The sequence below is a fragment of the Vipera berus genome, assembly GCF_964194415.1.
Source record: "Vipera berus genome assembly, chromosome: 5".
Lineage (NCBI taxonomy): Eukaryota > Metazoa > Chordata > Lepidosauria > Squamata > Viperidae > Vipera > Vipera berus.
The window spans coordinates 20,321,896-20,346,212 of NC_138207.1; the positions used below are offsets into that span (position 1 = coordinate 20,321,896).

General features: G+C 35.2%; 1 protein-coding gene across 1 annotated transcript in view; it reads left to right on the top strand.

Annotated features, from left to right (window-relative positions):
• SI (sucrase-isomaltase) overlaps window positions 1-11,102 on the top strand; it is a 125,835-nt gene extending 114,733 nt beyond the window's left edge. The window contains exons 41-48 of the mRNA XM_081329516.1: window positions 1,658-1,806; window positions 2,742-2,826; window positions 2,930-2,986; window positions 3,266-3,390; window positions 3,965-4,053; window positions 5,732-5,781; window positions 8,426-8,599; window positions 9,232-11,102. Coding sequence (XP_081185642.1) covers window positions 1,658-1,806; window positions 2,742-2,826; window positions 2,930-2,986; window positions 3,266-3,390; window positions 3,965-4,053; window positions 5,732-5,781; window positions 8,426-8,599; window positions 9,232-9,294 — 792 coding nt within the window. The 3' untranslated portion in view covers window positions 9,295-11,102. The remainder of the gene's footprint in view (window positions 1-1,657; window positions 1,807-2,741; window positions 2,827-2,929; window positions 2,987-3,265; window positions 3,391-3,964; window positions 4,054-5,731; window positions 5,782-8,425; window positions 8,600-9,231) is intronic.
• The last annotated feature ends 13,215 nt before the right edge of the window (window positions 11,103-24,317 follow it).

Genomic DNA, 24,317 nt, shown 5'->3' on the forward strand with positions numbered 1-24,317 from the left:
TTTAGATAGTATTAATATTCATGGCTTTGTACTATAGTCTTGATATTTTAATATTCGGCAAATACCAAATGCAAAAGAATTTGTCTCCATTTTCTGCTATGAGGATTCCAGAGCCATCTGATTGGCCACTATAAGAAACAAAATGCTAAGTAAGAAGATATATGGCCTGATCCAATAGGTCATGTTCTTATGATGGAAGCTGCTTAATTGGATATGTTCAGATGGAAGTTAGATTGCCATTTATCTGGGATATTTTAATTTGGACTTCTGCACTAAGCAAGAAGTTGATTTAAATGCCCAAAGACACATTCAAACTATATGGTTCTATAAACCTTAGGGTCTGCTAGGAACACAGTGTTGACATAAATCTGCAAAAATAAGAAGTTATATTCCAGACGTTAACCCCTTAGTTGTTTATAAGAAAAGGGACAAAAAAAAGAAAGAAAGCGAGTTAGAGATAAATCTCATAAATAGGCAGGGAAATTAACTGATTTGGCCTCTGCTGGTGGCTATATTCCAAAAGGTGCCTGTCCTCTAATGTGGAGAATAGCAAGGAAATATATTGTAGAGAATAGTTTAACGAAGTGAGTGGGAAAATAAATTAAGGAGGAAACAACACTTTCATACTTAATAAGGCTAGTGAAGAATGATCTAGTTTTATTGCATATTGATAAAGGACCAGAAATTCTGGCCTGCCAAATTTTAAATATATGCTGCTGAATGTAGATGGGCAGAAATGTGAAGTGCTACTGCTAGTCCACGATTCAATCTGTTGCACAGTTTTTCTTTATGAGATAGACTTTGTTCTATTTAAATATTCTTTCCCACTAATTTGCCATCTGTAAGTGGTAAATTTTCTAGAATGTATATATTCTGCAGTTAGTGAAGACTGTGTTCTGCTTGTTTTCGCTTTCCCCTTATCACGAGTCTATATATCTGTGTTGGTCTACATGCCCAGGAAGCACAGGATAGGCTGCATAAACTACATTCTTGGCCATAAGGCCAGGAGAGATGGTGGAGAGGGTAGAGTGAGGCAATTGCCACTACTTATTTCTGCCCCTCTTCTTTTCTCTTAAGGATGGGGGTGGGATTTCAGGTCTTTTTTTTTTTTAGCCCTCAGCCAAATATGGTACATACTCAATGTCAACATTTATTTTTGTGGATTCTGCCCTATTCCAAATTTGTTATTTTTCTGTTCACATTTTGGAAAGTTATCCAGAACATTGGCAAATAGAGATTGTCTTGAGCTCCTTTACATAATTTATTCCAGCATCTCATTGGGTTGAGAAGAACAAAAAGAAATGGCTCAGTTTTTAAAGAAATTAAAAACATATTTTAAATCCACAACAGCCAGTAAGTGGCTGAGACAGACCTCTCCATAATTCACAATAGTCTAGGAAAGTGGAAGAAATACAGTACAATCAGACATGCAAGATTCTGTTATACCAAATCTAAATCAAAGTACTTTTAACTTGGTATTGATTTTTGGTTTGGTGTACCCAAGTGGGACTGTCATCCATCTTGAAAATACAAGTATATTATTTTATTTCTTTTCCTAACGCTTTCTGTGCATGTCAGAAATAGCAAGGAAATGTGGATATAGCAGCAGAGTGACAATTTCTGAAAATCTAACAATTATATTTATTTGAAATTTTAGAAGCAAGATCCTGTAGCCTTTAATAAGGAATTTGAAGACATATCCAGGAACGTGCTCAATATCAGATATACTTTGCTTCCATATCTGTACACATTAATGTATGATGCCCATGCTCATGGCAGCACTGTTGTGCGCCCTTTACTTCATGAGTAAGTATTGAATATTCTTGAATCCTTCTGTCATCTTGAAATTGTTTTGGTTATTTTTTAGTTTATAAAAAGGGAGGAAACAAACACACACAAATACACACTTACTAGTTTGTTATTCCAGCAATTATAGAATACTCAGTATCAAATCCTTCCTATGACTGCACAAAGCACTGTAATGTGTAAAGTTATCTGATTAAAGTCATTTATTTTTCCTTCAACAGAAGAAGCTGAGATGAGTTCCTTCCTGGACTCACATTTTTCTGGGGGAAAAATATACAGTTTCTATGTTACATTATAATAAAAACAGAATATAATTAAACACAATTAAATATCTAAACATATGCTATTCAGTGAATGTGAATTCTTATAATTTATATTATTTTAAAAATATAAAAACAAGGCCAACGTTTGAATATTATTTTCATTCATACCATCATTGTGGTGACAATAGGAAAAGTGAAAATTTTCTCTGAAATGAAGAGTTATCAAGAGGTGACTTTTAATTAATTAATGGTGTGTGAACTTTCAAAGCTTAGTTTTTGTTTGCAATAAAATAACAACTGAATATATCCTTTTTAGAAATGAAAATATGTCCTTCCTTCTTAAAAAAACCCTCAACAGGTTGGAAATTTAATCTCAAGAGCAGTTACATTTTTCAACATTTAGAACAGTCTTTTCAAATGAAGTATATACTGTAAAATAACATTTTTCACATACACCCAGGTATTTGATTTTTAAAGAAGCATGCTTTTTTTGCTCTCGATCAGATGTTTAATCAGAATCTACTGATAGTTTTGGATAACTTGAAGTAGATGGGCAAAAGCTTCTGATTAAGTTTTAAAAATGGAGGAGGAGGAAGAGATGATTAAAGTTTTGGTAGATAAAATGCAGAGCCCAACCCTGCTCTACATAATCATTCATTATACTACTTTTAGATTTACAGATGATAAAGCAACATGGAGTATATATGAGCAATTTCTCTGGGGACCTGCATTGCTCATTAGTCCTGCACTACATGAAGTAAGTTGAGAGAGGAAAACAAACAGTAAATATGTGTGAACATATTTTTTCTTCAAAAAGAACCATTCATATTTTTAACATTAATGTATCTATTTAAATGTAGAACATTACAGAAGTGGAAGCTTACTTTCCAGATACCCGCTGGTATGATTATTACACAGTAAGTAATAATCTCTCTCTTTCTTCCTTTACTACTTCTATAGTAGTAAATTTCCATACTTTCTTTTAGCCTCACACTTCAGTTGAGTTCAAGAATAAGAAGACTTTGATGAATAAAAGGGGGGCACTGAGCTAAATACTGATGGGAATTTGAATCAAATGTTGGTAAAAGCAACCAAATAAAAAATTATTCAAGTTCTCAAATAAATGTGGAGGAGTCTGTGACTTTTGGGGAGGTGGGGAAAACAACATGGACAAATATTGTCTTCTTTGCAAATAGGATGAAAACATTGGTGCAAGGCGGCAGCAGAGAAGATTGCCAACTCCTCTTGATCACATCAATCTTCATGTCAGAGGTGGCTATATTATCCCATGGCAGCTACCTGGTTTAAACACCAAGGCCAGGTATGAGCCAATGTGTCACAATATTGGTACCTTCCTCATGAATTTTGTACTGAGAAGTACTGGAAACTAAAATAGAATGCAAATTCATTCATTTATTTATTAATCAAATTTATATAGCTGCCCATCTTACAAAAAAGCAACTTTGGGTGATGTACAACAATCATATAAAACAACCAGTATAAAAACAAAACATTTAAAAATATAAAAATCCACATTAAAAGATAAATATTATGAAATATGTAATTGTTTTAGAGTTTTAGAGTTGGGTTGAGATGGGCAGTTAAACAAACAAACAAACGAATGAATGAATGAATGAATGAATGAATGAATGAATGAATGAATGAATGAATATATCTTCTCTAAGTGTGGCTATACAACAGATTCTTATGAGGCCAACATACTCTAGCTCAAGTTAGAACAATGATGAAACTAAATCAACTTTCTTCTTTAATGTCCTTCCTCTTCTCTTCTCTTCTCTTCTCTTCTCTTCTCTTCTCTTCTCTTCTCTTCTCTTCTCTTCTCTTCTCTTCTCTTCTCTTCTCTTCTCTTCTCTTCTCTTTTCTTTTCTTTTTAGTCGAAAAAATTTAATGGGACTTACAGTTGCTTTGGATGATAACGGAACTGCTCAAGGACTTCTTTATTGGGATGATGGAACAACAATTGGTAAGTATAAGCTTGATAGACTAATCAATAGATTTAATTGGCTTACTGTATATATCACTCTCCATACAGTAGAATATATTGATGATGTACTGAATAGTAACACTGTTAGGATGTTTAACTGTATAATGCAAATTATTGAAAAGAATGCAAAGCCCCTTTAGCGTAACTTGAAAAAAAATGTCCTTAATCGTAGGACAAGTAAATATTTTGTGATTTAAAACATCATTTTTGCTTGGTTTCCAAGAACTCTAGAAGGCAATGCTAGAATGTAGGGCTTATATTTTTGGCCCTTAAAATGAACAAACAAACAGTCAAATTAATCTGTTGGAGGTTTACCTATTTCTTTTAGCCTTCTTATAGGGTCAAATGCATGGTAATTGTTCTACCTAAAATTTAATTTTCCTCCAATTTTAGTAATTAACTTGTTCAACTATACTTAAAACAAATGTGTACAACTATTTTCGTTAGAAATTCATGCTTTTGCTCAACTGTTTATTTGGTTACCTGTTCGCTGCTGTTAGGAAGTTATTTGGTCTACAGTTGGAACAGAAATTGCCTTGGTCACCCTTTGGGATGGTCTGGGTTGGCAAAAAAGTTTTTTTTTCCTGTTGCGTCTCCTGGACTTTTCAGTGGCATTTGATATTGGCCATGCTATCTTCCAGGATAGACTGAAATGACATAAGGGAACATTATAGCATATAGTGATTCCACTATTACCTGGATGGCCTTTTCTAAAAGATGATGCTAGCTGATTACAATTCTGCCATATGGTGGTTCAGTTCAGAAGTAATGAACACAGATAATGAATACTTAAGGCTTTATTCCAAGACAATATAAGGAAATAATATACTATGTTTTCCTGAAAATAAGACCCAACCAGAAAAGAAACTCTAGTGTGATTTTTCAGGACACTCATAATATAAGCCCCACCACACACAAAAAAAGCCCCAGTTAAGATGATCAGCCAGCCAGACACATTTAATACCATATTTCCCCAAATATAAACCCTTGCTGGAAAATAAGCTCTAATGCATCTTTTGGAGCAAAAATTAACATAAGACCCAGTCTTATTTTTGGGGAAGCACGGGTAGTAAAATAACATGTGACAGGAATCAAAGCATGTACAAGAATACTGAAGAATTCAAGAAGAGAGATCTTATGCCCCTTTTGCCAGTCAAGAAATCCCAACATGATGACAGTGGGTGGACTTCTTCAAAACCAGCAAAAATGCAGCCCTGTTCCATCCCATGGGGATTTCTACCTAGTTTGTGTAAGCAATGAACCACCGTTATACATATCCCTTTTTGATGGTCTCATCTCATTGGACTTTGCAAAGGACAGATTTGTCTTATCTTGTGCTTGGAATGCTTTGTCAGGTGGCAATGACACTATTTCAAGATTAAAGAATGTCTGTTTCTTTATTTTATTGTTGTTGTTGTTGTTGTTGTTGTTGTTGTTGTTATTATTATTATTATTATTATTATTATTATTATTATTATTATTATTATTATTATTATTATTATTATTAATTTTTAGTGAGTTTTGTTGTAAATTGACCAAACACTTTGGCTATTGGGCAGTTTAAATATTGAATGAATAAATGAATGAAATGGTGAAAAACAGCATGTCAGAAACATAGATAATACAATCATCATATATTGCTATTATTTTGTTACAGATGCATATGAGAAAGGACTTTACCTCTTACATACATTTAATGTCAGTCAGGTATGTACATTTCCTAGGCATTATTTCCCAATTGAATGAACCAGTACAGGTAATTCTCAATTTATAACAGTTCATTTAGTGACCATTCAAAGTTACAACAGAGCTGAAAAAAGTGACTTATGACTGTTTTTCACACTTACAACTGTTGCAGCATCCCCATGGCCATTTGATCAAAATTCAGAAGCTTGGCAACTGACTCATATTTATGACGGTTGCAGTGTCCCAGGGTCATGTGATCACCTTTTGCGATCTTCTGACAAGCAAAGTCAATGGGGAAGCCAGGTGCACTGAACAACCGTGTTACTAATTTAGCAACTGTAGTGATTCACCTAACAACCGTGGCAAGAAAGGTCGCAAAATGGGGCAAAATTCACTTAACAAATGTCTCACTTAGCAACAGAAATTTTGGACTAAATTGTGGTCATAAGTCGACTGCCTGTACAGAGAAATCATTTATGCTTCAGTATAAATTCTTCAAGAGGGACGCGGTGGCTCAGTGGGTTAGGACGCTGAGCTTGTCGATCAGAAGGTCGGCGGTTTGGCGGGTCGAATCCTGAGTGCTGTGTAACAGAGTGAGCGCCTGTTACTCGTCCCAGCTTCGGCCAACCTAGCAGTTCGAAAGAACGTAAAAATGCAAGTAGAAAAATAGGGACCACTACGGTGGGAAGGTAACAGCGTTCCGTGCACCTTTGGTGTCTAGTCATGCCGGCCATATGACCACGGAGACGTCCTTGGACAAACACTGGCTCTTCAGCTTTGAAACAGAGATGAGCACCGGCCCCTAGAGTCGGAAACGACTAGCACGCATGTGCGGGGGAACCTTTACCTTTACCTATAAATTCTTCAGATCCAAACCAGTACGACCAAAATGCTTTCTTTGAATCAGTTACTTGCCAGTAACATTTGTACATGTCTGTGTATGACCCACAGAGAAAAAGATAGAAACAATGAAGGAAGAAGCAAAATGTGTATGTGTGCTAATTAATTGACTCTCTCTCTCTCTCTCTCTCTCTCTCTCTCTCTCTCACACACACACACACACACACACACACACACACACACACACACATACACACACACACACACACACAAACACAGAGAGAAAAAGAGAGAAAGAGAGGGAGAGAAACAATGCTGGGATTTTTTTCTCTCTGATTGCTTTCAGTCTTGCTCCTGGTCTAGGATCCTTTGATTCCCACTCTTGGACACGGCTCCTCTGCCTCCCTCCTCCTGCCTCAGCCCATTTACCTCCAGCATTCCTCCTTGGCTGGCCTGCCCCTGGCCATTCCCCCTAGCCAATGGGCCCCTTGCTCTCCACCCCACACCCTTCGACCTGGCCTTTTGCCAAGGGACCTATGTCCCAGGCCTTTGGCTGCACAGGATAGATAGCTGCCAGCCAATCGGGTGGCAAGCAGATGCCATGGTGCTGCAGGGGCAGCCTGTGATAGGTGAATGCAGGGGCTCTGTGTGAGGGGGGAAAGCCTGCGATGCAATATTTTTTTTTAAAAAAGTGCAGGAGCTACTCTGCAAGTTGGGGGCTCCTGCCATTGCAGGGGGAGGAGGAGAAAGCTTTGCCTGGGGCAACAAGGAGGTGAATGGCACTGTCATGGCTCTTGCCATTGCGAGGGGGAGAAAGCCTTGCATGGGGCAGCAAGGAGGCAAATGGCATTGGTGCGGCTCCTGCCATTGTGGAGGTGGGGAAGCCTTGCATGGGGCAGCAGGCCAACTCCCCAATCTGTGTGAGGCTGGTTGTCCAGGAACAGAGGCAATGGAGGGGAGGGTGGAAGAAGACAAAGAAGCCAGTGCTCTGCAGGCTTTTTTTAAAGCTGGCAGACAGGGCAACAGGCAGGCAGCGGTGGGCAGGGACCTCCCATTTTGACTCCTCCCACCTGTTGTTGCCTTTGCACCTGGACTCCAGCCTGATGGTGAGCTGAGAGCCACTCAGAGGCCCATCAGGCTGGGTCCAGGCACAAAGGCAATGATAGGTGGGAGGATCAAAATGGGAAGCAAATGAAAGAAGAAGGGAAAATACCTAATATATACCAATGTGGTATGAATTAGGGCTTCTAGACTACTTTGTCTACATGTGAATTATACCTATGGAGATTCTCAGTCATAGCCATTCTCAGGTCATTGTTATCCCAAAGGTTGTGTTTTTCCCCCCAAAGACAACTGGACTTTCCTTGTTTTTCTTGAAGACATTTCTCTTCTTATCCAAGCTTTGGGACATGTGAATAATACATTTATTTTAGTCAAAATGCTCATTTACTCTGGAACAACTTTCTTTAGTTAGTAGAGTTATAATATACAAAGCAAGAAGAAATGCAGAATGGCATGGTCTCCCATCGGGAAAGTGGGGCATGTTAAGAAAAACACAATAATAAGTAGGCAAAGCTACATTTAGATTTACAAAGATCAGTAATAATATGTAAATTCTGTTCAACAACTCAAGACAATAAGCTTTTATCTACAGATTATTAGAAGCCAGTATCATTAAACCATGAGTGTCACAACTTTTTGTCAATTTTCCCATTGCTGCTATTTCCATTCTCATCCTATTGTCTCAATAATAGATTAAATGGGGGAACCAAATGTAGGAAATGGCAAATTTTATAAATAATGATATTAGGAAACTGTCTTTCAGAATGTCTTGGATATCATGATTGCCCATCAAGGATATTTTGACCCAAATAACTTAAAGTTTGGTGAAGTAAAAATCTTAGGGGCCCAATTCAAGTCCTCTCCAAGTGTGGTTGTACTTCAGAATGATGCAATCATTCCATCTACTCACAAAGTAATGTATAACTCTACAAGTCAGGTAAGGAAAAAATAATTTTAGCATTAAGAAGAGCATAGATTTATCCCTGTTCTATTAGACCAACACTTTTTGAGATTCAGTATCCAGTTTCCCACAGTGGCTGCCTGTGGAAAATCAGCAAGCAATATATGAAGGCTACTCCATTTTGTGGTTTTCCATTACTTGCATTAGGTAATATATCTGTGACCCTCAAGACAATATGATGACTAATAAATATCAATAGATGATTTTTCCATGAACTCAGTTAACTCTCTTCTAAAGCTAGCTGTGCCAGCCTTAACTATTTAATGTGAACACAATTCAGTAGTGTGATGCACTGTAATCTTCAAATATTGGCTTGAACTTATGAAGATAAAGCTATGTGGAGTAACAGAGCCATCTCTTTATCCATAGAAATGACTGACCTAATAAGAGCAGGATGAATGCATGGCAAACTCAATCAAAGGAGAGTTAATCATAGTGAGAAGCAAAGTGATTAGATCTGAGGGGGATGAAATGATTCTTTCCCCAAATTCCATTGTTTTCTACTACATTATATATGAGAAATCAATTGTACTTCATATAAATGTTTTTCTATTTATATACAGGAACATTAAACTAATTTTATCATTTCCACTGTTTTGTTTCCAAAGGCAATGCATATTACAGATCTTCACCTTTTCCTGGGCCAAGCTTATGCACTACGATGGAACTAGCATCTCTTATACGACACAGAAAACCGCTTTTCTCATCTGTATACTTATCACAAGTTTATCATTCTTAAACACAACTAAGTTCATTTTTTGATGTTTTCAGAATATAACTATTCTGGAAAACAGTAGATTGACTCCATTATTAAGTAGATCTGACTTTACAAGGTTCAAAAATCAAAGGGCAAAATTCCATATTTCATTCTCCATTAATCCATAGTGTAACTTGTTCAACCCAATGCTAACTCAACATATTTGATAAACTTTATCTTAATGTCAACTTTAATATTTGCATAAATGGTTTATTACAATTCCAGTTCAGCACTTTAAAACATATCCTTGTCAGTTTTAAATGGTTTTCTCCATGAAGACTCCAACAATAGGTAATTTCTGAATATATATAAAAAAAGGTTTTCTGAATGGAAAACCAATTTATGTTCTATATCTGATAAGGCTGTGTTGGAAATGCCAGTTTTTACATAAGGCATAACTCGGTATATTTGCTGTTCTTAGGTATTGTGAATACTGCTATTAGACTGTGTTATTATAATTTGAGTAAAAGTCAATATTGGAACCAGAGCTCTTTTCTTTTATTATTTTTCATTAAATATACTGTATGAGTAAGATTTGAAGTTAAGCCTTAACATCTTGTTTCTAAAGAGATCTGTTATCCCATCATTTGCTCAGCTTCTAAAGTACCACTCTTTTTTTTTGGTCAAATATTTCAATTTGGATCAGAAAAACAAACCACTTTTAAAATTTATGGCTGCATATGAGAGGTAAACATTAGGGAACTGATAAAAGGATTAAGGGAATTGTTCCTTATGTCAGTAGATAGCTGAGGATGCTTCTATGCATATTTGAATTCAACTTAGTTCCACATAATTAAAATGCAATTCTTCACACACCTATCAGGGAGACAATCTTGATAAGCTGAAAATATCTTTTGAAAAATGCATTTGACTTGTTTAAGATACTATTTCTGTCATACATTTATTTTTTCCTGGCTTATCAATTAAATAGTTCCTATCCTTTTATTGTTTGTGTGTAATAGAGCTGAATTTAAATATCTTTTGGTTTAACTGATTGTGAAAGGAGAAGTTGGAATATTTCCTTTAATTATGTCATTAAAATCAAATTGGTCTATATTTCCCAGATGCAATTAAAGGTAAAACTATTTAATTTGCTTTTGGAAATTACTTCTATATAGTTTTTATTAATGCTCTGTCTTGTGAATTAACTGAATTTTGATACTACTAATTTTGATATTATAAGATACAGTATATATTCACAGACCACTTTGGATGGAGCAATAACTAGGAGATTTAAGAATTATTAAATGAATAAATACATAGAAAAAGCCAATATTTGTGGAATTATGCCTGCATTGCCATGACAAAAAGTCCAGACACTCCATAAATCAAAATAAATATTCATAAATTATTAGAAAATTGAAATAAGGCTATAATATAAATTAGCATTATGCATGCACACACAAACATTTAAGGGAGGACAGTTTGTACCAAAGCTATAATGAGAAGACTAGAAATATGATCCCTGGAAGAATGATTGGTAAATTCTTATTAGTGCATTTTTGGCACATGGAATATAGGAACAAGGCGAGAGAATGTCTGAGGAAATACAGATAGAGTTTTTAAAAAGTGTAAATAATTCATCATAAGGGTATTGATTTGGATTATTAAAAGTAATATGGTTACCAGTATTTGATATGAATTAAAGCCATTTTCCTAAAACAGAAAAAGGATTCTTTCTTTGAGAAACCTATCTGACACATTAATAATATTGTTATTTGAATTGCCCTTCAGTGTTGCTCAAACTCCAAGACTGGGCAAAGTTGAAATCAATCACCCAAGAACTCAATACTAGGCTAGTCCCTCCTTCACGTCCCATCCCATCCCATCCTACCCCACCCCAAGGTGTTAAGAAACAAACAAAAAAAATAAAGTTACCCCATTTTTCCACAGTACTGTTCCGATTTTGAAACTATGTACATTGACTTTAGCTAACTACATAGCTCTAGAGGTTCTACTGTAGTTCTGTGTGGCATCCTGAGCAATGTTAGGCTGCATGTTTGAAGTGATTTTTGAGAGGGAAAACACTCTTGACATTTTTAATGTCCCAAATCTTCTGTATTTCCAATTTCTTGTGATAGGTAAGTGAAACCCAGAGCTGTAGAAATGGTTTTGGTACCATTTTTCATACTGAATAATCATCAAGAAATTTAAATAAAATGTGATCTTCAAAATTGTTTTTGAGTGGCACATGAAGCAACTGTAAAATCAGTATGGTGAGAACTTCATTGTGATGATGACAACTAAAGTTTGCAAAAGTTATGTAGGGCAGATCTGGTCCATATCAGTTCAAATGATATCAGTTCAAGTGATCGCCCTAGTGGACGATTACTTGACCATGAGCCAGCAGTTTGCAGCAGCAACCAAAAAAGCTAATACAATCATGGGTTGTATAAACAGAGGCATAGAATCAAGATCACACGAAGTATTAGTACTGCTTTATAAACCCTAATAAAACCATACCTGGAATACTGCAGCCAATTTTGGTCACCATATCACAAAAAAGATGTTGAGAGTTTGCAAAAATTTCAGAGAAGAGCAACCAAGATGATCAAAGGCCTGGAGACTAAAATATATGAAGAATGGCTACAGGAGTTGGGTTTGGCTAGTCTAAAGAGAAAAAAGGGGGGGAGACATGATAGTAGTGTTCCAGTATCTGAGAGGCTGCCACAAGGCAGAGGGGGCCAGATTGTTCACCAAAGCACCAGAGGGAAGGACGAGAAACAATGGTTGGAAACTAATCAAGGAGAGAAGCAACTGGAATTAAGGAGAAACTTCCTGACAGTGAGGACAATCAACCAGTGGAACAGCTTACCCCCGGAAATCATGGCTGCTCCATCACTGGAGATTTTTAAGAAGAGACTAGACATTCAACTGTCTGAGATGGTAAAGGGTCTCCTTCTTGAGTAGGGGCTGGACTAGAAGACCTCCAAGGTCCTATTCTATTCTATTCTATTCTATTCTATTCTATTCTATTCTATTCTATTCTATTCTATTCTATTCTATTCTATTCTATTCTATTCTATTCTATTCTATTCTATTCTATTCTTTAAGAATATGTACACAGAACTGCCGCCAAACATACTTTAAATAGATATAACTGATTTATAGCAATTATTTATCTTTTCACTTTGGCACTTTACAGGTTAGATATGCTGTATATGAAATACATGATAAAAACTTCACATTTGTTTATTATTTATTTCAATGTCTTTTATATATGATTCAGACCCAGATGACTAGTTTATGGATCTTACTCTCATAGATATTTTGTAATAAGTATACCTTATACTGTTAATATCTAATATGATACGGTGCTTTTAAGTGATATAATTATTTCATGCTTTTGTGAATTATTCTGTATCATTTATCCTATCCTTTATGCTGGAGAAAGATAGAAATAAAATTGATTGATTTAACATTCAATAGCAAGGATATAGAAAACTTCAGAAAAAAAAGTGGGGCACACATTTTCAAAAAACTGTTATAGATAGATCAAGGGAGAGAATGGAAATGAGAATAAGTATATAATAAATTATAAAAATGCATAGTTAATTTACCAGAAAAATAATAAGCAAAATGTTTTATTCTTACTTTAAAAAGATAATCATGCAAATAACCATAAATTTTATTTTTTGCAAAACAGTGATTTGTATGTATGAATGTTTTTGTGCATAATTTCTTAAATCCTGAAGCCTATTTTAGTTATTTTGATCCAGAGGTTGATCGCATTTGATCTTTCTCGAATGCAGAAAATACTTAATATATCTGTAGAAATTTACAGATGTCTCAATTGGAGCAAGATATTATATTCTGAAATTGTATTTATAGCATATTACTATTGTTGTGAGCATGAAGTTTAGCATTGCAGATAGCAAACAAAAGGAATTAAATCTTCAGAGTTGCATATTTGCAGAATCATACAAATGTGATACTTCTTATTACCTTTCAGATTAAGTGAGAGCAGCTTGTTCCAAAATCAAAATAAGCCTCTTCCAAGGATTTCTGTTAGCACATATAATTCTCTTAATAAACTTAATTTCTTTTTTTTAGACCTTAAAATCTATTTGATACTGTTTGTGGTTTGTTTTTATTACACATAGAGACACTCTGCTTAGTATTTGTAACTGTGACGTTCAATCAGAGTTGCATTAATCTTTTTTAAAAAAAGTATTTATGAACCTAAAAAAATGTTAAGGCTGCCCACATACATTTAAAAGTTGCATGAAAACCATATTCAACAAAGAGATTGAACAGCAGTCTCAAACAGTTGAGAAATTCTTGAATTTGAGCAATGATCCTTTAAATAAAAATAACTTTGAAGGGCAAGCAGTAGCATCTCGCAAACTCTGTGGACTAGCAGAACTGGTAAAGGAGTAAAGAATTTAAGATGGAGCTAATGAAAAAGAAACTAGAAATCTTTGCCTGGCAGTGAGCAATTCAATTTTGGTTCACTTAGGGAATAAGAGATATACAAGGCAATTGTGGGAAATGCTGAAGGGGCTGACTGAGAAAATGTTCTCCTTCTTAAAGAATACCTTGCCTGAGAATCTAAAAAGAATCTAATCATGTGAGAAACAGATTTGAAATGCTTGGCTTATACAGAGGAGAATGTGAGGAATAGTGAAGAGAAAAGAGACAGAATGAAGTAGTTTTTTAAAAAAATGTCCAAAAAGGAGATGATCCAAGTGACTTCCAGAACAAGCTATCATGAAAACCCTATGTAACAAGAAAAATGAGAAGAAAACAAATGTCTTTGAAGAACAACAAATAGGGAAATATAATCATAAAAATCTGTCTGGGATGATCTGAGGCTATTGCTGGATAGAATATGCATACACACAAATACTGAAATAGTGTAGAACATAGATTATAAAATGACAGAAATAATTATAGAAAAACAGTTTACTCATCAACTGACTCAACTAAAAATGTGATAATAGTCAATGACCCAGTTGTAAGATGGCAAAGCATCAAGAGCAAAGGAAATACTTCCTAAATTGTTTAAAGGTCATGGACAAGAAGCAGCTAAGATGCTAATAGCTCCATGTCAACAAATAGGAAAGATTCTATGACTTAGACTTCAGGGAGGGGATAAAAAAATCACAGTATTTGCTTATACTGAGATTTAGGAAAAAGTTGAGATTATGAAAAGCTATACTAATACATATATGGAGAGAGAAATATCAGATTGACAATCAAGTTACACAGTGGGTAGAGGCACACAAGATTGGTAACAGAAACAGAATAACAGATTTGGGAGGCACATCAGAGATCATTTAGTCCAATGCCCTGTTCAACCAGGAGAATCTATACTATTTCAGATAATTAGTTGTCCAGTCCCTTTTTGAAAGCTTCCAGTGATGGAGCACAAATTCTGGAGGTAAGCCATTCCACTGATTAATTGTTCTCACTATTAGGAAATTTCTCCTTATTTCTAGGCTGCTTCTCTCCTTGATACCTTCTCTCCTCCCATTCATTGTTTATTGTCTTGTCTTCTGGTGCTTTGGAAAATAGGTTGATTCCCGCTCTTCTTTGTGGCAGCCACTCAAATATGGGAACACAGCTATCATGTCACCCCTAGTCTTTATTATTATTATTATTATTATTATTATTATTATTATTATTATTATTATTATTCTAGACATATACAATTCCTGCAACCGTTCCTCATATCTTTTAGTCTCCAGGACCTTAATCATTTTTCTTGCTCTTCTCTGCACTCTTTCCAGAATCTCAATTTTTTTATAAGGTGGTGACCAAAACTTGATGCAATATTCCAAGTGTGAACTTACTAAAGTTTTATAACGTGATAAGCTACTATAAGATGGATGCTAGAGAAAGAAAGAGAATATGAGAAAGAATTATTTTTACCTGATCCACAAAGGCCTCTGACTACATAAAATATTCCAGAATAGAAAATATATTAAGATTTGTGTGTATGTCTGAGCACCTGAGGATTTTTTTTTATAATGAACAGGAAGCTATTGAACAAAATAACTGAGTTTGGAGAAGCGTAGTTGTTCAGAAAAGCAGCACCAAAAATAAGTCATTGCTTTTGGTGTTATGTATGGGGTGTGAGCAGCAGCTCTGCAGGTACCACCAGGGGGTGCTGTCCTGTGGTTGGATTGGCTGAAAGGGTTTCGGCGGGAGATACGGATGGATGGATTGGCCAGAGCATCACCTAGCTAAGTATATAAGGGGTCCAGGTAAACCCCTTTGTTCAGTACGCGCCTACCACAAATAAAGAGCTGACATGCGGTACTCATCTGCCTCCTCATTGCCATGCGGTCCACCACTCACTACACTATATTTCTGAAAAGCACTGCCCCTTAGATTGTACATTCAATGTCACAGCACACATAGAAATGGAACAGCACAGCAAAACACAACACTGCTGATATCAATTTGGCCACTGTTGCTCCTTGCTCCAGTTGCCTTTGATGTAGATTAAGGAAGGGAGTGAGAAGCATACTTGCTTATCTTTGCTTAACTTGTTCAATGAATATATTATAAGAATAGCAAGATTAAAAAGATTGATAGTTGGAATCAAAGCTAGGTGTGGAATTTCTAATAAATTGAAATATGTTAATGTACTATTTTAATAGTTGAAAATAAAGATTTAATTTATTATGAAAGTAAACATGGAAATGAAAAATTAGGGTTAATGTTTGCTTGCTTAGTCAATGCATAATTGGCAGCAAAAAAAGTGAAGGAAACAGATATATTTATTTTGTTGCATTCATGAATACATAAAGATTGATAATGTACTAGAAAGGAAAGAGGGGATCTAGGGAAAAGGCAGTGATAAACTCAAGATAATGAAGGATAAAAATGTTTCATCAACAATAAGGATATAAATAATTAAAACGTTTTGCTCCCAATAGTAGTGTATCTGATTTTTTTAAAAAAAGTTAAAGGAGTCCCTGTGGGTTTTACTCCATTAATCATAGCTGATTTTAGGGGGTGGTACTTATATCCATTTCTTAAAGCCATTAAGCCAGCACTGTCCAAAGATGTTTCTATGATCTGTGCCCAGTATAACATCATGCCTCAGTGAAAATCATATAAAATACAGAATGTTGATAGCTTCCCACTGAAGTGATACCTATTTATCTACTTGCATTTGCATGCTTTCAAACTGCTAGGATGGCAGGAGCTGAGGTAAGTAATGGGAACTCACTCCATCCCAGGGTGGTATGACTGAACTTTCTCTGGCATCTTTTAAGCCATTAAACCACTGTGCTTCTTAATGTATGTGATAGCTGGTACTAAATAAAGTAGAAGAGATCAAAGATATAAATTTCCAAAGGATGGATTTGAAGATAACTGTTTAAAGTATCTGTTTAAAGAAAAAACCAGATAAACGGTGGAACCAGATAAACGGTGACAATTCACTTGATCAAGAAGGGGAAATGGAGCTACATCAGGCAGGTGATGGAAACAGGTATAGTGGGAGGCACGGAGAAAAAAGTTTATTCTTGACAAGATTGAGGAAGATAAAGAGGAAGGCAACAGAGAAAGTGGATGAAAGGCATCAAAATTTCTGGAAAATCTATTTAATGTCCTTGGAAAAGTATTAATGTAGGGAATGGGACTGCCCAACATCACAAGCATTTCTTTTTTTCATAATCAGCTGAAGATATTACATCAGCTGGAAATACCATGAGTGATTGTACAGCAGTTTAAATTAAATTAACATTACATAGTCTCCCAGACTATTTGAAACTGTTGTGAATATTCTAGAAATGAGGGAAGATGCAAATTTTCAATTTGTGTTAACATTTACATTTACAAGATTTTAATGTATACAGAGGTGCTGCAGGGAACTAAGTAGTTGTATTTAAAATCAAGTGGAAAGAAAGATTATACCTGTTCAGCAACCCTAGGTATATAAATTAAGTGCCTGAAAGAAAAGGAACCACTGGTGAGAAACAAGTCAAGTCAAAGATTAAATTTCAATGAATCTACCACTTTTTTTTACTATAGAAATAATATATCAACGTAGTGGTAAAAACAAATAGAAATATACATTCTAAATTCTTAAACTTGGCCTACAAATTTTAATAATTATGCTTTACATAAAGAAAACATTCTTCGAGTAAAACAATTATTAAAACTTGTAGGCCAAATTTCAGAATTTTCAATGTTTGGTCATTGCTTAGTTGATGCCATTCAGCAAGAAAACCCATCATTATTTAATTGACACTGGTTGTGAAAGCCTACACTGTTACTTTAAAGAGGTTCTTTGCTTTGATAAAAGATCGTGTGAAGCACCTTTTTAAATTTGCTTTATTAAACAATGTACCCTAAAAGCAAACCTAATCAACCGAATTACATTGCATTCTTTTACTTCAAATTCTTCTCTAGCAATTCCAGTAGTGGGACAATCATGGTTACCAGATATGGGTTGCAAAAATCCAAGACTACTGTTTGGTTCCCAAAAGGGGCTGAACCAATTCATGGAAGTGATGGCAAATAATAGCTACTAGCTTTAATGGCAATGTGAATCCCTTGGAAGACCACTGCAAGGAGATTACTAAATTCCCTTGAGTATTTGTCTGGCCCCTAAGAGACCAGACTGCTACAGTATGGCATGAAAAATAATGCTGATATGTCTTGCCCAAAACTGGCTAGCCCTATATGACACTTATAGCTATATATGCTATCTCTCTCTCTCTCTCTCTCTCTCTCTCTCTCTCTCTCTCTCTCTCTCTCTCTCTCTCTCTCTCTCTCTCTCTCTCTCACACACACACACACACACACACACACATATATACACAATATATATATATATATATATATATATATATATATATATATATATATATATGCAAATTATTCAAATTGCTAATAAAGAATTTGGGAGGCTAAGATGATCATTTCGAACTCATTTATGTTCTCATCAGTTAGTCATACCCTTTATCTGAGATTCGAACCCGGGCTGATTGTATATCTCAGATAAAGGGTATGACTAACTGATGAGAACATAAATGAGTTCGAAATGATCATCTTAGCCTCCCAAATTCTTTATTAGCAATTTGAATAATTTGCACAAATAATGAGCTGTCATAAGTTGACTAGTTCCTGTGGATAAGCCCTGAGCCGGGCCAAAACAGGAATGAAAGAGTTAATTAGCAAGGTCCATTCAAAAAGCCTTGACAAATACTTAAACATACATTTGCCTTGCCTTCCAGCTAATATAAGAGAGAAAGAACCCCGTGGCTCAGGAGGTTAAAACACTGCCTGATATACAATCAGCCCGGGTTCGAATCTCAGATAAAGGGTATGACTAACTGATGAGAACATAAATGAGTTCGAAATGATCATCTTAGCCTCCCAAATTCTTTATTAGCAATTTGAATAATTTGCACAAATAATGAGCTGTCATAAGTTGAATAGTTCCTGTGGATAAGCCCTGAGCCGGGCCAAAACAGGAATGAAAGAGTTAATTAGCAAGGTCCATTCAAAAAGCCTTGACAAATACTTAAACATATATATATATATATATATATATATATATATATATATATATATATATATATATATATATATATATATATATATATATATATATATATATATATATATATATATATATATATATATATACAGTATATATATATATATATATATGTCAACTTCTTAAAGGATGGAGGACATCATCTTCATTGCCAATGCTTTAATCAAATCGAACAATAAGAGATAAATAAGAAATTGAAGGTTGCTGCAGCAGATGCGTTTTCTACTCACATAAGCCAACAGGTGAAATTATCTCCATACCAGAAAATGGAAAAATAAAACCTTTATTTTCAAGCTGATGAACAATTTGTTCAATAACAAGATTGCTTGTGTCTTGTTTGGATATGTCTGGCAAGGAAAACGGTTGATGAGCAATCTGCTTCTTTGAAATTAGACTTGTTTCCCCCACCCACCCTCCTTTCAGTTAATACTTATGGCATTCGGAAGAAGTGACAATGACATCAAATGTCAGCATGCACATCAAGTTATTTCACAAATGGTGCAGTACTGTCATGATGTCTTTTGCAATGACTAATTGTATCATTTGAGACTTGAAACAATGGTGGACTGAAGACAAATCTTCGAAAGCAGGGCTAATGACTAGGGTGATAAGAGGAGCAGATGAACAGATTGGCTCCCAGGAACTATCTCCAGATCAAAGAGAGAGCTAGATCACTCATAAGTTTTTTTTTATATACAGAGTCTGCCTGTGAAGAAATTATAAAATAATGATCTTCTATGGGTTTGAGTGCTCTGGGAGCAAGGAGAAAAATGATATTGCCTAAGCCATGGTTTGGTGTCTTCAAAATAGACAATGATTTCACCCAGTTCTCTTAACTACTTTAGGAAGTTGCTCATTATTGATTTTATGGATAATAAGAACCTGCTGAAGGGCAATCTACTATTTAAGTCTACTGAGATAATTTATTTCCATCCTGGATGAAGAAGACTTCCAATCAACTTCGTATGTAGGAGAAGGGGGTATTTTCATTTGACCAGCTTGCCTATCTACTTGCCAACTTACTACCTTAGGAAACAGTTTCTCCACAGGACTTGAATTTTATGCCACTGATGGGGCCATGTAAAACTAAGATTGTAATAGTTTTGTGGATCTGAAGCTTAAAAGAACCCTATGGTGATAACCAGTGAAGAGGCTGACTATAAAAATGGTCTGAATGTCCCTTAGGTAAGAATTTACCAACTTGTCATTTAAATATCTCCAAGCTGCCCCCATATTAATAAATATTAACATTGTCATCTCATTCCTCCTTAGGGATTCCATCAAGGTTATCTCTATACAATGAACAAAGTTTTGAAAACACATTTAGGGCAGCTATCCAAAGCTTTCTTTGCATCATAATTGATCAAATTAGAGCCAGTTTTAAGAGTTAATTTGAGCCAAACCTCATGCATTTATACCTGAATTTAATTACAGAATAAAATAATCAGAATATTAGCCACATTGTGGTATCAGCCAAGCACAAAAATTAAGGCTGTGATACATTCCATATAGCATGCTTTTGAATATGTTTGATGGAGCTTGCATATCCAAGAGAGTATCTTCCAATAAATATTAATTTCCCAAAGAAGATATTAGATATTAGTGAAACATGGTGTCTCATTCTATTCCTAGTTTGTTATGCTGTTGGACTATGTTTGTGATATCATCTGTTATCTTGGGTGACAGTTATTTGATAGAGAGCCAGGTTGATATAGTGGTTAAGACATCAGGCTAGAAGCCAGGGGACAATGAGTTCACCCTTCCCTAGGCCTGAAACCAGCCTTTTAAAAAAGGTACTTCCAAATCTTGTGCAAGAAAATTAGGAGACTATTCAGTTACCAAGATCAACACTGCCTCAAAAGCACCACCACTAAAATAATGTCCCTATATTAGGAAAAAAACATCCAAATGATAACCTTAGTTTAACAGTAGCTGGTTGACTGCCCTGTCCTAAATGTATTTAAGCAAAAGATGGGTAGACAATTATGTAGGGTGCTTCAATTTAGATTCTCATAATGAGTAAGTGTTAGGACTCAAGCATCAATGGCAGTGGTGGGATTCAGCCAGTTTGCACCAGTTCATCAGATCCGGTAGCCCAGAATGGACTTCCAGAAGTGGCATCCACACAGAGAACCGGTTGTTCACATATTTGAATCCCACCACTGATCAATGGATTCTTTCAGCTTTATTAATTTATGAATATTGGTAGGACTTTAGCTATATGTTCAGAAATAAAGGATTAATTTTTGCATTCTCTCCCCCCCATCGTGTATAATATCTTTATCATAAGCTCCCTTCCATTTTAGATACTAAAAAGTTGAGCTCAGTACCCCAAATTACTTCATTGCTAAATTAAATCCAGTCAAAGAGGTCATGACAGCTACTTAACAATTTCTGAAAAACAAGCAATGTAAGGATGACTTCTAAGCTGATGAATTCACTTTTTTTCCTAGAAGTGTTTTATGAAGGAATGGCACTGATAGGCAAATTAAAGAATTGATTTGTCTTCTCTATAGGTGATTTTTGTCATAATTCCTTCATTTTTTTACTTTAAAAGATACTTATTATATATATGACAAATGTGGAACGCTGTTTTGGCTGTTAAATTAGATAAAAGTGAAAAAATGCTTATTTTACTAAAGCGGGGAAAAAAGATAACTTTGCAAAATAGTGAATATTATGAATTTAAAAACAATTCTAAAAAGGCAACGTGTATGAGCTTGTCAGAGTCAGATTTTTTTTTGGTCTATTTTGCAGTGGAATTAAAATGTCAGCATAATCTCTAAGTGCCTGGCTTGATGCACTATTTAATTTTTCCTTATCATGAAGTTTAAAAATCTCTGAGCAAGAATGTCTCATGAAATACAGCAGAGCACTTTCTCTGTTGTTTTCTTCTTTCTCTCAAATTTATAAATCAATAAAAGTATACTGATACTGCATACAGGCATTTATATATGTATTTATTAGTTGCTTATTAGTTTATGAACCACTACAATCAACCAACTCTACACTGTACCCAAACAAGAGGCACAGCCAGTGCAACAGCAACAACAATAACATACAATGATATGCTATATATAACAAATACAGTCATTACTTGCATTCATGTGGGAAGCACCGAGGTGCTTCTGTGTTGAAAAGATTAGCCAGTGACATCACCAATGCCTGGGAGATGCCTGGCTGGAGGCTTCTTTCATGTCTCCATTAATGTGCCCCCCCCCCGAAGTGGTACCTATCTATCTATTTGTGAGTACTTGCTTTCAAATTGCTAAGTCAGCAGAGGCTAGAGCGAATAACAGGGGCTCCCCCCATCATGCAGCAGCACTTGGGCCTTGAATGCGGACTTGCTAATTGCCAATCCAGCATCCTAACCACTCAGCCCCCATGCAGTGATAATTGCAATTAATAATTACAAAAGAATTATAGCATTTCTAATAACAGGAGATCTACAACACAAACATTCCCAGCAGTCAATTTTTAACATGTTTACAGAAGGTTATGTGACCGAGAGCTACCTTTGCCTAAAGCATAGAAAATGCCTGCTTTTGGAGCCCCTTCTCATTACATTTCTTGATATCTAGGGACATTCCTTAGGATTTCTTCACCTCATATTTTGTGGACAGAATGTCAATTTTATAGATAGTTAGAAATAATCCAGGGCTTGAGCCATAGAGACTATAGAGAACATGTGTACATAAAAGCATGTTACTAATACTATGGACAAGGAGGGGTCATAATTCTCATCTCAAATATAAATTTCAAATCATTAAAAAAATCAGATTTTAATCTGAAGAACACCGAGATTCTTCTACCCAGTATATCATGTGATCTGGAATTAACCTATTTCTTTTCCTGTATATATCATTATATAGGGCGGTATAGAAATATTAATAAATTAAATTAAATTAAATTATTATAACCCCTTTCCTTTGCAATCTACATTCTAGGATGATGTAGTACTCTGATGACTAATTAGAAGAAGAATACTATGAAGATTTATTCTATTGACAAGAAACAAAACATGTTACGGAAGAGAAAGGAATCAGCTCCACCCTCAGAATGTTTTTTTTAAGATTATATAAAAACATAGTGTGTGATAGGTGGGAGGCAGTGAGGGAGAGGGAGGGAGAGAGAAAAAATGGAGATACAGAATATGGAGATATGAATAGAAATAGAGATATGGATGGAGATGGAGATGGAAATGGACATAGAGATAGATAGATAAATGTAGAATAGAGATTTTTGCCTAACTTCCATGCATGGTCCCTGATCTAAGAAACAAATGTGCTCATAAGCATGAAACCTCTTTCTGAAGATGTTCAGATTCAGTATCCTGATATTGGATACTTGACTGAATGAATCACATGTAGATGTAATATTGGGTACCAGGCATCTTCAGCAATTCTTTTTTAGATGTATTTCTGTCTCTCAGACATGATAATAACTTCAGGCCTAGAAGACTAAAAGACATATCTCAAATTAAAAATAATGCTCTTTATCATTTTTATTTCTTCCATGCCCTAGACATTCATGGCAAAAATTGTTGCTCTTTTACAATGCTTTTGGAATGCTCAGGTGTCTGGATCAGGGGGTCTTAGCATAAGTAGTCTTCTATCTTAAAAATACCTTGCATGCGTTAGGTCTGTTCCATTTGATACATTTGTCTTTTGGGGATAGATGTAGTGACTTTTTTTTTTTACTATCCCATGAATTTTAATAAATTAGCATATTGGTTTTAAAACATGATTGGTGTCTGTAGCATTTTGTGGATTTGATATCATGTATGTTAAGTACACTGTTTTATTGTACAATTGTTCTAGAATGCTAGTGTGTGGTTATACGTTATTGTGATCTAATATGATTATTAACAGTACAGACAAGACAAGGGAACAGAGTATAATACTTTCATTTTACATTCGAGAATCGGAAGAACCTCAATACAAATATAAATCTATTGCTTTAATATATCCCTACTCCCTTACCAATATGTTGATATAAGCTTTGATACATTTTTTGTGCATAATTAAGCTTAAGATTATTGCAAACAAAGGACCACACATTCATAGAAATAATGGCATAGAGAATATCCTAATCGGCTTCAATGATCAGGAGACTGAGTTATCGGCAGCATTCAAGACAACACTGGCCCCACAGTCTTAACAAAACCTAGATTGTGTAAATAGGGAAATGTATTTTTGTGTTCAGGTAAAGGTCAGTCTTACTCACTGGTGCTTAAGTGGTGAGGCAAACATACAGTAAAGTTAAGGATGCATTGCGAAAAGGAATGAAAAAGACAGCAGGTAGACTTTTCCTTCTCTAAAACTGACCATGATCATAACTATGCCAAAGGGAAAGAGGCTTTTCTTCTTAAAGCTGCAAAAGGACAGAAATATAGCAAAACTCCATGGTTTTAA